Source organism: Protopterus annectens, chromosome 3.part1, assembly GCF_019279795.1.
Source record: "Protopterus annectens isolate FY-2018-M chromosome 3.part1, PAN1.0, whole genome shotgun sequence".
Classification (NCBI taxonomy): domain Eukaryota; kingdom Metazoa; phylum Chordata; order Ceratodontiformes; family Protopteridae; genus Protopterus; species Protopterus annectens.
In genome coordinates, this window is record NC_056732.1 from 1,658,819,094 (window position 1) to 1,658,835,737 (window position 16,644).

The window sequence follows — 16,644 nt, forward strand, 5'->3', positions numbered from 1 at the left end:
CCCTTCAAAAAAAAAAAAATATTCAAGTTACTGAAGTGCAACAAATAAATTATACCATAAGTAACAATTTTCAGGTTCTCAGTCTAGTGAAAGGAACATAAGTGCTTTATTTTAGGAGTGGCAGTTTGATAGCTGAAGTGAGGAGACAGAAGTTCACACTTCTTGTCAATCACATGCGACTAACCGAGTTATTATCAAACACCTTTCTTTTCCAGCAAATGAAATACCCATCATCTTGAGAAAACGATAAGCATGAAGAAAAACTGGGACTGTAGCAACAACAGTTACAGCACTTATAACACAATTAGCTAGGAGTGTAAGTTTAATCAAAGGTGCGTGGTTATGAGGTGAGGATAGAGAACTACTGTGCATCCTAAATCTACACAAGTGCAGTGCCGGTGAAATCTCTTCAAATACATGTTTCTAACTATAATCACGAGATCAGAATTGACACTATTAGAAGCCAGTTCAGCTACTTTTACAAACTTAATAACACATTTTAATCCATTTGTTTTTGAAAGCATTATGCCAGTTAGCAAAACTGATAGTAGTCAAGACTTGGGCATCTGCTGATAAACCAACAATATCGTACCATCAGCAGTTTATGACACTGTGGCTCTGGACCTGCAACGCTAGTGCAATTACTAAATCATCTCTCCTGTGACAAACTGTGTCCAATTCACGTCAGCCACTTTATATGCTTAACCTTTACATAAACTCCAGTGATAGAGATGTGTACATAACAACCTACCTTCTTTTCTCCAGCTGTCACAAGAAGAAGAAAGTTGATAGATTAGCAAGCCTTTTACTGGCATCGATTCATTATAGGCTTACAGCTTGATCAAACTTAAAATTAAAGTGAGAGTTCCCCACAAGCTGCCTGCAAGTCGGCGGCTGTAAACAACTCGTTTGTTTTTTTTTTTAATTTTTTGAAATCTCCAAGTCCCACATTGAGAATCTGACAGGCAGACATCACACACGCCCCTGTACACTGGTGATACGTGGTAATGTTACCCAGAAATTTAAAGTTGCAGTAACTAAAAAAAAAAGAAGAAAAATTCAGGAATTAAAGGTGCCACTCGGGAATTCATGGCACCCCTTTATTTTACCCTCAAAACTGGTATGGTTGAGAGCTATGATCCTACTTCTGATAGCCAAATGAAACCTTACTGATAAACTTTTCCATCACAACACCTTCAAAGGACTGATCTTCACCTCCTAAACAAAATAAGCATTTCACACAAGATGCATAGTGTCGCTTGTCTCCTGCATTCAAAACATATGATAAAGCAGTGTATGGGTTCAAGATATTTATTGTACACAAACATTTTCAGGAACTGTAACTGGAACATGTATATTCAAGTTAACTGATTCAGTCATTCCTTCAAACACACTGACTGTACTTCTTGTAACATACCTTCATGGAATGTTCCTTTTTACATCACATTTTATCTCTTTTCCTCATAAAACTTTTGATTTTGTGGTAGATCGCTGAGCATTCCAGTCATCAAGCACCGAAGTCAGTTCAAGGCAACATTTATATGTCTAGTTCACAAACTTCATATAGATGCAGAATCTCTTTGAATATCAACTTTTAAAAGTGAATTAATTAATAGTGGAAAAAAAGTACCCTTGATCTTGGCCTTTCCTCCATTTAACTAATTTAATATACAAAAGTGTGCACACAGATTGGTCTATCCAGTGTGTTCATTATTAAACAAGTATGTCTCACAAAATGCGCAATTAAAACACCTTTTTGCTGCTAAGAGGAGAATTTAACTCTTTAAAAAAGAAAAGAAAAATTATTGCGCTAGTAATCTGCTCTTTGGAGTAAAATAATACAAATGTGAACAGGTCTGGAAGCCCAGAATGCCTGGTAGCCTGGTATAGATTGTCAAGTACATTTACTGACTTCAGGTATAATGATTTGCCAGAAAGCCAGAGCTTTTTTGCAGGAAAGATAAATACTTCAATGCTAGCATCAGGGCATTGTGTGAATATGCTAACTACTGAGAGGCACACCACACAGAATACAGACCAGGGCAATCAAAAATACTTAAACAAATGCAGCCACCAATGTACTGTGCAGTTTATAGACTTAAATAATCCAAGTACATATCCTTTCATGCCCCAGAGTACCAAAGACCAACAGAAGAGCACTAAAGTCTTTTTATAATATAACATTATTGAGAAATGTTATGACTTTTTTCTTAAATAATGTCATTGTGTAAATCCACTCCTGTGCATGAGCAATGCAGGATTTACCCATGGTTGGCTTTGTTTAGTCACTTGGGCTTTATACTCGTGATCAAACCATACCTTCCATGGGTAAATCCTCATTACCCACACCCAGTCGTGAATTATTTCTAAATTATATATTAAATATGTTATAGTGCAGATGTGTTCCATGATTATACTCTGAAATCAGAAAAAAGATAAACTTGTTAAATACATCCTTAGTGTGAGATCTGATTTTAACAACACTTAGGGGTGCTTAACAAAAGCTTGTTAAGGACATCTAACAGCTGTTAAGAATGGGCCTTTTGCTTGGGACTAACAGCAGACATTGCCAGTCAGCAAATAGCAGTAGCAGAAGGAAAATAAACAGAAAGCACAACAGAAGAAAGTGTTAAATAGCCTTTAAAGCCAATAGATCAACACAGTGGCAATTTGTTTCTGCCTCTTGCAGATCTAAGTTCTTTACCATCTTCAAGGCTTCAAAAGCTGATGAAAGACTTTGCACTCTTGCCCTGTTTTTTTTTTTTTTGCAACTGACAGTACATGCAGCAGGTAACGTTTCATGCACTACAAGGAATTATGATCTTATCACCAACTGTAACCCTTTATTATATATTCTTGACAAGAATGCCAAGATTTCCCTCTTAAGCTTTGCTCTCAAGGTGAATTTCTTGGCATTCATGTCTCAAACACATGATAAGCTGATTATGATTGGACACCCATCCAGATTCCTCCAAATCATTCACTTTATTTGCTTATGTTTTTATTTAATTTGCTATTCAGATGCATTTATTTGTAGAATAGCACTGCAGATAAAGAAAAATAATTCTTACTATGATTTTAGTTTAAACATTGATATTAATTATTGTTTATTTTTATATTTCTGCTACCAGTAATTTACAAATATGCCCTCTGTGAATTCTCATGTTATATAATGTTGCATAATATAAATATAAAGCTACATATGCATCAACACATCCCCCTACCCCTTAAAGTTATGTATGCATCAACACATCCCGTATCCCTTAAAGTTACGTATGCATCAACATATCCCATGCCCCTTAATGTTACGTAGGCATCAACACATTCCCCTACCCCTTAATGTTTCATATGCATCAAGATATCTCCTACCCCTTAAAGTTACATAATGCATCAATGCAGCGTCCCTACCCCTTAAAGTTACACAGGCATCAACACATCTCCCTACCCCTTAAAGTTACATATGAATCAACACATCCCCCTACCCTTTAAAGTTGCATATGCATCAACACATCCCCTACCCCTTAAAGTTACATATGCGTCAACAGAACCCCCTACCCCTTAAAGTTACATATACATAAACACATCCTCCTACCCGTTAATGTTATACATGTATCAACACATCCCCAAAACCACTTTTAAAGGTACATATGCATCAACACATCCGCTACCCCTTAAAGTTACATATGCATCAACAAATCCTATCCACACATTAGTAGGCCTACCCATACTTCTCAACCTGGAAACGTGAAAAGTAGGTACAACTGGCTAAAAATTGGGACACCAATTAACATAACATTTGCATACATAATCATGTAACACAGCCCAGTCTAGTGGAATTGTGGGATACCAACATGAAGACTGAAGTCATTAAATAACAATAAATAATATAATGCCAGACATTTGGATTACAGACTTCATTATCCCTCAGAAAATACATAACAATGCAAAACCTGTCATTCTAGTTACTATCTGAGTATAACATTCCTCATAATGAGGTACACTTGAGTGGTTTTATGGCATTTATAGCAGTTTTTTTAAAAGGATACACATAACTGTAAACGTTAATACATCCCTAAAAGACTGTGCCATGTCACACGCGTAAAGTTGATTTTGCTTATTTAGTACAATGACTGTACAAAAACAAAACAATTTGCAATCTGGCTAGGATGGAATGTTTTATTGTTAATCCATCTACCAGCCTTTCCGGAACTCTGAAATCGACATACTTTATCAGCCAGTACTCTAAACTGACTCATCAGTATTGCAATGTTCATGCACAGCGCAGCTCTCAACCTACCGTCTCCTAAATATGGAACGTGTTTCAATACTATTCACCTGGGAAATCAGTTAAAAAATACCCAATACTTTTTAAGACCCACACTAGGGAAAGTTCTTCATAATGAAATGCACTTGAAAGTGAGAGGTATGATCACGAATGTCACTACACCCCCTCCAAAAAAAGGAACATAAGTGCTTTATTTTTGGAGGGGCACTTTGATAGCTGAAGTGAGGAGAGACAGAAGTTCAGACTTCTTGTCAATCACATGCGACTAACTGAGTTATTATCAAACACCTTTCTTTTTCAGCAAATTAAATACCCATCATCTTGAGAAAACGATAAGCATGAAGAAAAACTGGGACTGTAGTAACAACAGTTACAGCACTTATAAAACAATTTATTTATGTATTTATTTATTCAAATTTGTTGACCGTAGGTCCATTTACAGCGGAGGCCCGGGGAGAAAAGCTCCACAGTAAAATAAACAGACAGTAGTTACATTGGATTACATAGCGATTAACAATTTAACATAGCAATTACTTACAACATATTTACAGATGAAGAACATAGTACATCAGTAGACAACTAGAATCTTTATCTGTGAAGTACATAACACACATTAACAAATGTTACAATGAGAAGTTCCTGCTGTATAATAAGTACTAGGCTTATGGGCATCTGAGCTTGCTATAATCAAGGTAGTTAGTGGAGTGGAAAGAAAGGTAGTGGTTGGATGAGGTGGATGATATTAGAGTGGGAGTTGCAGGGGCATAGCCAGCATGTTTTTAGGTGCGCTTTTAGTAAAGTTTTGAACTGGGTGCATGATGGTACTGAGGTAATTGTGGGTGGGAGTGAGTTCCATAATTTGGCTATGGCGCAAGAGAATAGTGATTCACCAGCAGAGTTATTCGCTTTAGTGACCTGCAAGTGATTTTTGTTGCTGGATCTTAGTGGCCTGGTGGTGCGATAAGGTTGGAGTAGATTCTGGAGGGATGGGACATTTAGTGGATGGTTTACTAGTTTGTGATACCACTGAAAGAGGTGAGGGAGTTCAAGCCAGCCCAGTTCAGCAAGTGAGAGACAGTGGTGACTACGGTAGGATGCCCCTGTGGCGAATTTGGCGATTTTGTTGTAGAAGGTCTCTAGCTTGTTTAGATCACATTGCCTTAAGTTGGTATATACTGGAGAGGCATAAAGTAGGGTGGAGATAAGGTGGGAATTTGCTATTGAAATCTTTGCTGCTTTGGTGAGAAATTGCTTATTTCTGTATAACGCTCCTAGTTTTTTGTGAACTTTTTTTATGGTCATGGATATGTGAATGTCAAATTTTAGTTTATTGTCTATTTCCACTCCTAGAAATTTGGTGTGTTCAGTTGGGTATATAGTGGTGTTGTTTTATGCTGTGATGTTAAAGTGAGAGCTGTTTTGAGTATGTTTGGTGGGGTGGAAGATGAGTAGTTTAGGTTTGTTTGGGTTGAGTATTAATTGGGCATCGGATAACCATGTTTCAACAGAGGAAAAGGCTTCCTGTGTGACTTTTTGCAGTTTTAGTAGGGACTGTGCTGAGCAGATGATGGTCGAGTCATCTGCATATAGTATTAGTGTGCCATGTTTGGTGGCAGAGGCTAGATTATTGGTGTAAACAGAGAATAGTAGGGGTCCAAGGATGGATCCTTGGGGAACCCCTATGGAGACAGGTAGTTGGGGAAATATGTCATTCTGCCATACAACGGATTGTTGGCGGTCAGACAGGTAACTCTGAAACCAGTTGGTGACTGATTGTGAGAAGGACAGGTTATTGAGGACAGAGATAAGTTGTTTGTGTGGGACCATGTCAAATGCTTTAGATAGGTCTAGGAAAGTAGCAGAGGAGAGATAGCCATTGTTTTTATGCTGAAGGATAGTGTTAGTAAAGGAGAGTAAGGCAGTGGTGGTGCTATGGTTTGGTCGGAAACCATGCTGAGTACTGGAAAGGAGGTTGTTAGTAAGGAGGTAGTCTGAGACCTGAGAGTGTATGCATCTCTCTAGTATTTTGGAGAGTGGAGAGAGAATAGCTATGGGGCGGTAATTGGTTAGTTCTGAGGAGGGTCCACCTTTGTGGAGGGGAATTATATGTGATACTTTCCACAGTGAGGGAACGTAACTTTCTGAAAGAGATTGGTTAATCAAGATGGATACTGGGTAGGCCAGAGCATCAGCTGCGATTTGTAGGTATTCACTTGGGAGGTTGTCTGCTGCTAATTTGGTGGGTTTAAGTTTAGTTAAGAGTTTTTTTATGTTGGAGGTAGGTACAGGAGAAAAAGAGAAGGCAGTGGGGAGATTACTAGTTGAAGGTGTGGGTTGGAGGGGAGGGGGGTTGTGTTGTTTAGCTAGTGATAGTATGGTTTGGGTGAAGTGTGTGTTGAATGAGGTAGCAATATTTTCTGAGGAGTGAGGGATGTTACGAGGAGGGGTACTGACTTTACCTGGGTGGAGGATGGAGTTTATGGAGGACCAGAATTGTTTGGGGCTGTGTTGTGAGGAGTCTAGGGCAGACTGGTACTATTGGAATTTGTCCTGTTTTATTAACTTTTTGACTTTATTGCGTAGTTCTAGGAATTTCTGTCTAGCTGAGGGGGTTTTGATTTTGTGTCAGTGCTCCCAGGCTTTATTCCTGTTTTTCATTTCTGACTTAGTGGTTTTCTGTAGCCATCGGGAGGGTTGTGCTTTGGTTCTGGAAAATCTTATGGGGGCATGGTAATTAAGGATGTTCAGGAAGGTAGAATTAAAAAATTCAACTGCGTCATCTAGACTGAGGTACTTTAGAGGATGCCAGTTACATTCTTTGAGGGATGAGATGAATGTGAGTGGGTTAAAGTTTAGTTTTTACGTATTTGACGGTAGATGACAGGTTTAGCTTGGTATAGGTATTTTTTGAGTAGGAATGTTGGGGAGTGATCACTGAGGCTATCTGATAAGCAGCCTGTTATATATGACTGGGGGCTCTTACTGACTAGTATCCAATCCAGGGTAGTGTGCTTGCTGGAGTTTTTATTTATCCTGGTTGGTGACTGGACTAGTTGGGTGAAGCCATGAAGGTGTACATGATGGGTTGGATTGTTGCCAGAACAGGATTGCCAGTCAATACTGAAATCACCTAAGATGATAGTTTCCTGGGGGGAGATGGTGGGTAGACCAGCTGAGGAGGTTTTCTAGTGGAAGGATGTTTTGGCCAGGTGGGAAGTAGCATCCAATTATGTTGATGGTTTTGTTTTGGTTAATTTTGAGGTTGGTATATATTATTTCTTCATTGCCTATTTGTGGAGCTGATGATTTTAAGATCTAGATGTTTAGATGCTGTTTAAATATTATAGCTACACCACCTCCTTTTTTGTTTAGCCGGTCTACTCTTAGTATGCTGTAACCTGTAGGCAGTATTTGCTCACTGGTAATGTGAGGTTTTAGCCAGGTTTCTGTCAGGATGACTATATCTGGGGAGTAGAAGTCTATGGTGGCATGGAGTTCATGGACTTTGTTGGATATACTTCTAATATTTAGGCTTAGTAGAAGGAAGTCACTTGGCTTTCTATTGGCTGTAATATGGGAGAAGTTGTGGTTTCTAGTCTGATTATGAGGATTGGGGTTGGAGATGGTAGGGCCAGGGTTGGGGTGGATGTCTCCACTTAGGGCTAGTTTTGATATACATGAGATTATTAGTTTTCTCAGTTTTTGAATGTGTTTGTTTATAAGGGAAACTTTATGATTGTGCTCTGTGGGTAATAGGTATGGTGGGAGGGTTACTATGTTAAGTTGTAGGGATGCTTTATGTTTGAGTAATATAGTTGGTAGAATATGTGGGGGGTGCATAGGGATGTTTCTTGAGTTGGTGGGAGGAGAGCTGAGTGAGGGTGAGACATGACTGGTGGTGTGAGTAGTAGTACAGTGGTAGTGGTTGAGTGGGGGAATGATGGAGCTTTGGTAGGATGTATGATATGTGAGGAGAGTGCATGCAGTGAGCATAGGAAAGGTATGCTTGTACATGTTAGTTGAGGAGGTGTGATAGTAGTGGGAAGATGGAGGAGGTAGTGTTGGGTTAGCGCTGTAGTTGGCTATTGGAAAGATGGGAGGGGTTTGAATGCAATAAAGGCGGGACCACTTGGGGTGGGAGGGAATAGGGAGCAGGGTGGGGAGCGAAACGGGTAGAGACCCTGCTAGTTGCTCGTATGAGGGGGCTGGAAACAATCACAAAGCAAAGACAAGTATGTGTTAAGAAACAATCACAATTGACCAAGGACTGCTCTGAAACTGTAAGTCATTTCTTAATTTCTCAGGTGGAAAAACAGGATAACCTTCTATCAGTAGGCTATGTGGTCATAGTTTAAATTAACAAGCACACAGTATTGATCAGTTATGGATACTATTTGCTAACAGAAAGGAATAAGAGAAAGTGGAAGATGTGTGTGTGTGTGTGTGTGTGTGTGTGTGTGTGTGTGTGTATGTGTGTGTGGGGGGGGGAGGGGGCTGCTTACAAGCCAAAGCAGAGTGCTCTCCAGGGGAAAATGAATATTGGCTCAAACAGGTAGACACATACTCAAAGTTAACTGTAGCTGTTTGCAGACAGTTCAGACCCAGACTGTGCTTTTCTTACAAGAATGTTAAAGGTGGTACCACAGTTGAATACTTAAGAGTGGTGTTAGGTCTAGAAAAGAAGAGTACAGAGAGGAGTAAGCACTTTTGAGATCATAAATATATATTATAAAGATTATAAAAAACACACTGAGCAAATAGCTACCGCATGCAGGACAATGCCTTGAACAAACTACTTAGTATATGCAGATACTGAGCCAATTGGAAGAACATTAGAAAAAAAACCCCAGACAGTTATGCAGTCACAGATAAAAATATAGCGAGCAGCAATCTGTCGTGGTTCTCTAATGTGATTCTATCCACCAGTAACAGCACAATTATATAGAAATAATTAGACACCAGTATGAGCTGTCTACACACAACACAATTACATGAATAACATTAGTGAACAAGGTGCAGCTATGCAAATAGACCATACATACTATTATACTAAAAACAACTTGGTGCATACAAATGCTACCATGCCATAGTAACATCTAATAATAAAGCATAAATCATATTAGATGTCTAACACAATTCAACATAAACATATACAGTTGTAAAATGTCTAATACAATTCAACATAAATAGGCATTTACAGTTGTAAAACACTTACTGGAGAGACACTGAGCCTTCATGGGGCCTGTAGCAGAGTGGATTGTAGTTTTAAAAATGGTGCCTGCCACAGGTAATATTTATTAACTTTGGGATTGTCTCAAGGTAATAAACAGGGATTAGCAAGGAGTGTCAGTTTAATCAAAGGTGCGTGGTTATGAGGTGAGGATAGAGAACTACTGTGCATTCTAAATCTACACAAGTGCAGTGCCAGTGAAATCTCTTCAAATACATGTTTCTAACTATAATCACGAGAACAGAATTAACACTATTAAAAGCCAGTTCAACTGCTTTTACAAACTTAGTAACACATTTTTATCCGTTTGTTTATGAAAGCATTATGCCAGTTAGCAAAACTGATAGTAGACAAGACTTGGGCATCTGCTGATAAACCATCAATATCGTACCATCAGCAGTTTATGACACTGTGGCTCTGGCCCTGCAAAGCTAGTGCAGTTACTAAATCATCTTTCCTGGGGCAAACTGTGTCCAATTTACGTCAGCCACTTTATATGCTTAACCTTTACATCAACTCCAGTGAAAGAGATGTGCACATAACAACCTGCCTTCTTTTCTCCAGCTGTCACAAGAAGAAGAAAGTTGATAGATTAGCAAACCTTTTACTGGCATTTATTCAATACAGGCTTACAGCTTGATCAAGCTTAAAATTAAAGTGAGAGTTCCCCACAAGCTGCTTGCAAGTTGGCAGCTGTAAACAACTCAAGTTTAACTGTTTTTTAATTTTTTTGAAATCTCCAAGTCCCGCATTGAGAATCTGACAAGCAGACATCACATACGCCCCCGTATACTGGTGATGCATGGTAACGTAACCTAGAAATTTAAAGTTGCAATGTGGAACTAAAAAAAAAAAAAAAGAAAGAAAAATTCAGGAATTAAAGGTGCCACTGGGGAATTCATGGCACCCCTTTATTTTACCCTGAAAACTGGTAAATACCTAGTAATTTGGTATGGTTGAGAACTATGATCCTACCTCTCATAGCCAAATGAAACCTTACTGATAAACTTCTCCATCACAACACCTTCAAAGGACTGATCTTCACCTCCTAAACAAAATAAGCATTTCACACAAGATGCATAGTGTCGCTTGTCTCCTGCATTCAAAACATACAATAAAGCAGTGTATGGGTTCAAGATATTTATTGTACACAAACATTTTCAGGAACTGTAACTGGAACATGTATATTCAAGTTAACTGATTCAGTCATTCCTTCAAACACACTGACTGTACTTTTTGTAACATACCTTCACGGAATGTTCCTTTTTACATCACATTTTATCTCTTTTCCTCATAAAACTTTTGATTTTGTGGTAGAGCACCGAGCATTCCAGTCACCAAGCACTGAAGTCAGTTCAAGGCAACGTTTATATGTCTAGTTCACAAACTTCATATAGATGCAGAATCTATTTGAATATCAACTTTTAAAAATGAATTAATTAATAGTGGAAAAAAAAGCATCCTTGATCTTGGCCTTTGCTCCCTTTAACTAATTTAATATTCAAAGGTGTGCACACGGATTGGTCTATCCAGCATGTTAATTATGAAATAAGCATGTCTCACAAAAAACGCAATTAAAACACCTTCCTGCTGCTAAGGGGAGAATTTAACTCTTTAAAAAAGAAAAGAAAAATTATTGCGCTAGTAAACTGCTCTTTGGAGTAAAATAATACAAATGTGGACAGGTCTGGAAACCTAGAATGCCTGGTAGCCTGGTATAGATTGTCAAGTACATTTATTGACTTCAGTTGTAATAATTTGCCAGAAAACCAGATCTTTTTTGCAGGAAAGATGAGCACTTTAATGCTAGCATCATGGCATTGTGAGAACATGTTAACTATTGAGAGGCACACCACACAGAATACAGACCAGGGCAATCAAAAATACTTACAAAATGCAGACACCAATGTACTGTGCAGTTTATAGACTTAAAGAATGCAAAGTACATATCCTTTCATGCCACAGAGTACCAGAGATGAACAGAACAGCACTAAAGTCTTTTTTATAATATAACATTATTGAGAAATCTTATGACTTTTTTCTTATATAATGTCAGTGTAATAAAAATAATCCACTCCTGTGTTTGAGTAATGCAGGTTTTACCCATGGTTGGCTTTGTTTAGTCACTTGGGCTTCATACTCTTGATCAAACCATACCTTACATGGGTAAATCCTCATTACCCACACCCAGTCGTGAATTATTGCTAAATTATATAGTAAATATGTTATAGTGCAGATGTGTTCTATGATTATACTCTGAAATAAAAAAAAGATAAACGTGTTAAAGACATCCTTAGTGTGAGATCTGATTTTAACAACACTTAGGGGTGCTTAACAAAAGCTTGTTAAGGACATCTAACAGCTGTTAAGAATGGGCCTTTTGCTTGGGACTTACAGCAGACATTGCCAGTCAACAAATAGCAATAGCATTTAAAAAAATAAACAGAAAGCACAGCAGAAAAAAAGTTTGTTTCTGCCTCTTGCAATTTGTTTGTTTCTGCCTCTTGCAGATCTAAGTTCTTTACCATCTTCAAGGCTTCAAAAGCTGGTAAAACATTTTGCACTCTTGCCCTGTTTATTTTTTTATTTTTGCAACTGATAGTACATGGAGCAGATAACGTTTCATGCACTACAAGGAATTATGATCTTATCACCAACTGAAACCCTTTATTATATATTCTTGACATGAATGCCTAGATTCACCTCTTAAGCTTTGGTATCAAGGTGAATTTCTTGGCATTCATGTCTCAAACACATGATAAGCTGATTATGATTGGACATCCATCCAGATTCCTCCAAATCATTCACTTTATTTGCTTATTTTTTTATTTAATTTGCTATTCAGATGCACTTATTTGTAGAATAGCACTGCAGATAAAGAAAAATAGTTCTTACTATGATTTTAGTTTAAACATTGATATTAATTATTGCTTATTTTTATATTTCTGCTAACAGTAATTTATAGACTTTCTGTCTGTGGATTCTCATGTATATAATGTTGCATTATGAACATAATCTGACAATTTTTACAGCCACAAGTTTGACTTGTGGTAGAAAACAGTCATCTTGGAACTTCCTATTTACCTGCTTAACAAACATAGAAATACATCAACAAATATATGACTGAACCCCGTTACTAAAGTCAATTGATAAAGAAGCTAGGGCATCACTCACAATATCCAGTTATGTATTTGCCAGTCATATGACAGTGATCAATAAATACAAAGAAAGAATATAGGTAGTTAATATTCATTTAGTTTTGGAACTCACCTGCGTCTTCCTCTCATGCTGGGTCTGTCGGTCTAGGGAAGTTGTTTGCATCACAGCACGTGGCTTCCTCCACAGATGGCTGGTATTTGTTTTTGAATTCCTTTGCTGTAATGAAAGGACAAACGTGAGAACATTACCATTATTATTATTATTATATTTTTATATTTCATTTATTTTATTTTGTTTTATTTCTATTTATTTTGAAGCTGCCAGAATTGTTCTAAGCTGCTAAATGACTGATGTTGTCAAACTACTTTGATGGTACCATTGTCTGACTAGCGTATTACTTTAACACTTAATAGCTGCATTACATATAACTCAGCTGTAGTGTGCATATAGCCTTTTTCTTACCCAGCATGCTGCTGTGCTGCCCATAACTTTCTGCACTGCATGTGTGCAAAATGGTGGACTTCAGTTAATATGGGAGATGTGGATGACTTCACTCCCAGCCCAGTCTCTGCCTCCCTGATCGTCACTACTTAAATACTGTTGTATCCATGCCCACTTCTCATACACATCCCCATACACTGAAAGTTACATATGCATCAACACATCCCCTACCCCTTAAAGTTACATATGCATCAACACACCCCCTACCCTTTAAAGTTACATATGCATCAACACATCCCGTATCCCTTAAAGTTACGTATGCATCAACACATCCCTTACCCTTTAAAGTTACATATGCATCAACACATTCCCCAACGTGTTAATGTTACATATGCATCAAGACATCTCCTTCCCCTTAAAGTTACATATGCATCAACGCATCGCCCCTACCCCTTAAAGTTACACAGGCATCTACACATCCCCCTACCCCTTAAAGTTACATATGAATCAACACATCCCCCTACCCCTTAAAGTTGCATATGCATCAATACATTCTCCTACGTGTTAATGTTACATATAAATCAAGACATCTCCTACTCCTTAAAGTTACATATGCATCAAAACATCACCCCTACCCCTTAATGTACACAGGCATCAACACATCCCCCTACCCCTTAAAGTTACATATAAATCAACACATCCCCCTACCCCTTAAAGTTGCATATGCATCAAAACATCCCCTATCCCTTAAAGTTACATATGCGTCAACAGAACCCCCTACCCCTTAAAGTTACATATGCAACACAACCTCCTACCTCTTAAAGTTATATATGTATCAACACTTCCCCCAAACCACTTTTAAAGTTGCATATGCATCAATACATCCCCTACCCCTTAAAGTTACATATGCATCAACAAATCCTATCCTCTCTTTAGCAGTCCTACCCATACCTCTCAACCCGGAAACGTGAAAAGTAAGCACAACTGGCTAAAAATTGGGACACCAATTAACATAACATTTGCATACATAATCATGTAACCCAGCTCACTCCAGTGGAATTGTGAGATACCAACATGAAGACTGAAGTCACTAAATAACAATAAATAGTATAATACCAGACATTTGAATTTCAGACTTTATATCCTTCAGAAAATACATAATAATGAAAAACCTGTTATTCTAGCTACTATCTGAGTATAGTGTTGCTCATAATGAGGTACACTTGAGAGGTTTGATGGTGTTTATAGCAGTTTTTTAAAAGGATACACATAACTGCAAACGTTAATACATCCCTAAGAAGACTGTGCCATGTCACATGCATAAAGTTGATCTTGCTTATTCAGTACAATGACTGTACAAGAACAAAACAATTTGCAATCTGGCTAGGATAGAAAATGGAATGTTTTATTGTTAATCCATCAACCAGCCTTTCCAGAACTCTGAAATCGACGTACTTTATTAAGCAGTACTCTAAACAGACTCATCAGTATTGCAATGTTCATGTATAGCACAGCTGTCAACCTTCCATCTCCTAAATATGGAACGCGCTTCAATACTATTTACCAGGGAAATCAGTTAAAATAATACCCAATACTTTAAGACCCACAGTAGGGAAAGTTCCTCGTAATGAGATGCACTTGAGAGTGAGAGGTATGATCACAAATGTCACTACACCTCCTCCAAAAAAAAATATTCAATTCACTGAAGTACACCTAATAAATTATGCCATAAGTAACAATTTTCAGGTTCACAGTCTAGTGAAAGGCACATAAGTGCTTTATGTTTGGAGGGGAAGTTTGATAGCTGAAGTGAGGTGAGACAGAAGTTCACACTTCTTGTCAGTCACAGGCGACTAACCGAGTTATTATCAAACACCTTTCTTTTCCAGCAAATGAAATACCCATCATCTTGATAAAACGATAAGCATGAAGAAAAACTGGGACTGTAGCAACAACAGTCACAGCACTTATAACACAATTAGCTAGGAGTGTCAGTTTAATTAAAGGTGTGTGGTTATGAGGTGAGGATAGAGAACTACTGTGCATCCTAAATCTACACAAGTGCACTGCCAGTGAAATCTCTTCAAATATATGTTTCTAACTATAATCACGAGATCAGAATTAACACTATTAGAAGCCAGTTCAGCTGCTTTTACAAACTTAAAAACACATCTTTATCCATTTGGTTTTGAAAAAATTATGCCAGTTAGCAAAACTGATAGTAGTCAAGACTTGGGCATCTGCTGATAAACCAACAATGTTGTACCATCAGCAGTTTATGATACTGTGGCTCTGGACCTGCAAAGCTAGTGCAGTTACTAAATCATCTCTCCTGTGACAAACTGTGTCCAATTCACGTCATCCACTTTATATGCTTAACCTTTACATAAACTCCAGTGATAGAGATGTGTACATAACAACCTACCTTCTTTTCTCCAGCTGTCACAAGAAGAAGAAAGTTGATAGATTAGCAAACCTTTTACTGGCATTGATTCATTACAGGCTTATAGCTTAATCAAGCTTAAAATTAAAGTGAGAGTTCTCCACAAGCTGCCTGCATGTCAGCGGCTATAAACAACTCTTTTTTTTTTTTTAATTTGTTGAAATCTCCAAATCCCGCAATTGAGAATCTGACAGGCAGACATCACACATGCCCCCATACACTGGCAATGTGTGGTAACGTAACCTAGAAATTTAAAGTTGCAATGTGGAACTAAAAAAAAAAAAAGAAATTCGGGAATTAAAGGCACCACTCAGAAATTTGTGGCACCCCTTTATTTTACCCTCAAAACTGGCAAATACCAAGTAATTTGGTATGGTTGAGAGATATGATCCTACCTCTCATAGCCAAATGAAACCTTACTGATAAACTTCTCCATCACACCACCTTCAAAGGACTGATCTTCACCTCCTAAACGAAATAAGCATTTCACACAAGATGCATAGTGTCGTTTGTCTCCTGCATTCAAAACATACGATAACGGGGCGTATGGGTTCAAGCTATTTATTGTACATAAACATTTTCAGGAACTGGAACATGTATATTCAACATAACTGATTTAGTCATTCCTTCATACACACTCACGTGCATTTCCATTCATGCCCGCATTCACTCTTACTGACTGTACAAAATGGCACTGTTCTCACACATGCTCATTACTTGTATACACGTGTTATCTAGCTACAGTGGCTCAATAGGAACATTACACATAGTGATCTACATCCTCCCTCTTTGATTTTGTTCGACATGCAATAGGAGAACAAGACAACATATATGTTAGATAACATTTCAGTATTAATAACAAATCAAACTCATGTCCAAGTCACTGTGTATTTTAAATTGGGTATGGAAATTCTATCCAATATGGTTACATAAAAGTTGTGACTGGGTTTAGCAGCAGAGATTGTCTCTAGGGAATTCTTCTCAATGGGAACTTCAGGGATAACATCAGGATAAGTTGAGGAAAATTCACAGTCCTGTGAATATGAAACAAGTATAAGTTCGCTCTGAGAACTAAAGTCTTTGGCA

The 16,644-nt window shown here is 37.9% G+C and overlaps 1 protein-coding gene across 3 annotated transcripts in view; it reads right to left on the minus strand.

Moving 5' to 3' along the window:
* LOC122798604 (ubiquitin carboxyl-terminal hydrolase 47-like) overlaps nt 1–16,644 on the minus strand; it is a 766,891-nt gene that overhangs the window by 257,762 nt on the left and 492,485 nt on the right. For all 3 annotated transcript variants that reach the window (XM_044067681.1, XM_044067680.1, XM_044067682.1), the window contains one exon: nt 12,786–12,890. In XM_044067681.1, the coding sequence (XP_043923616.1) occupies nt 12,786–12,890 (105 nt within the window). The remainder of the gene's footprint in view (nt 1–12,785; nt 12,891–16,644) is intronic.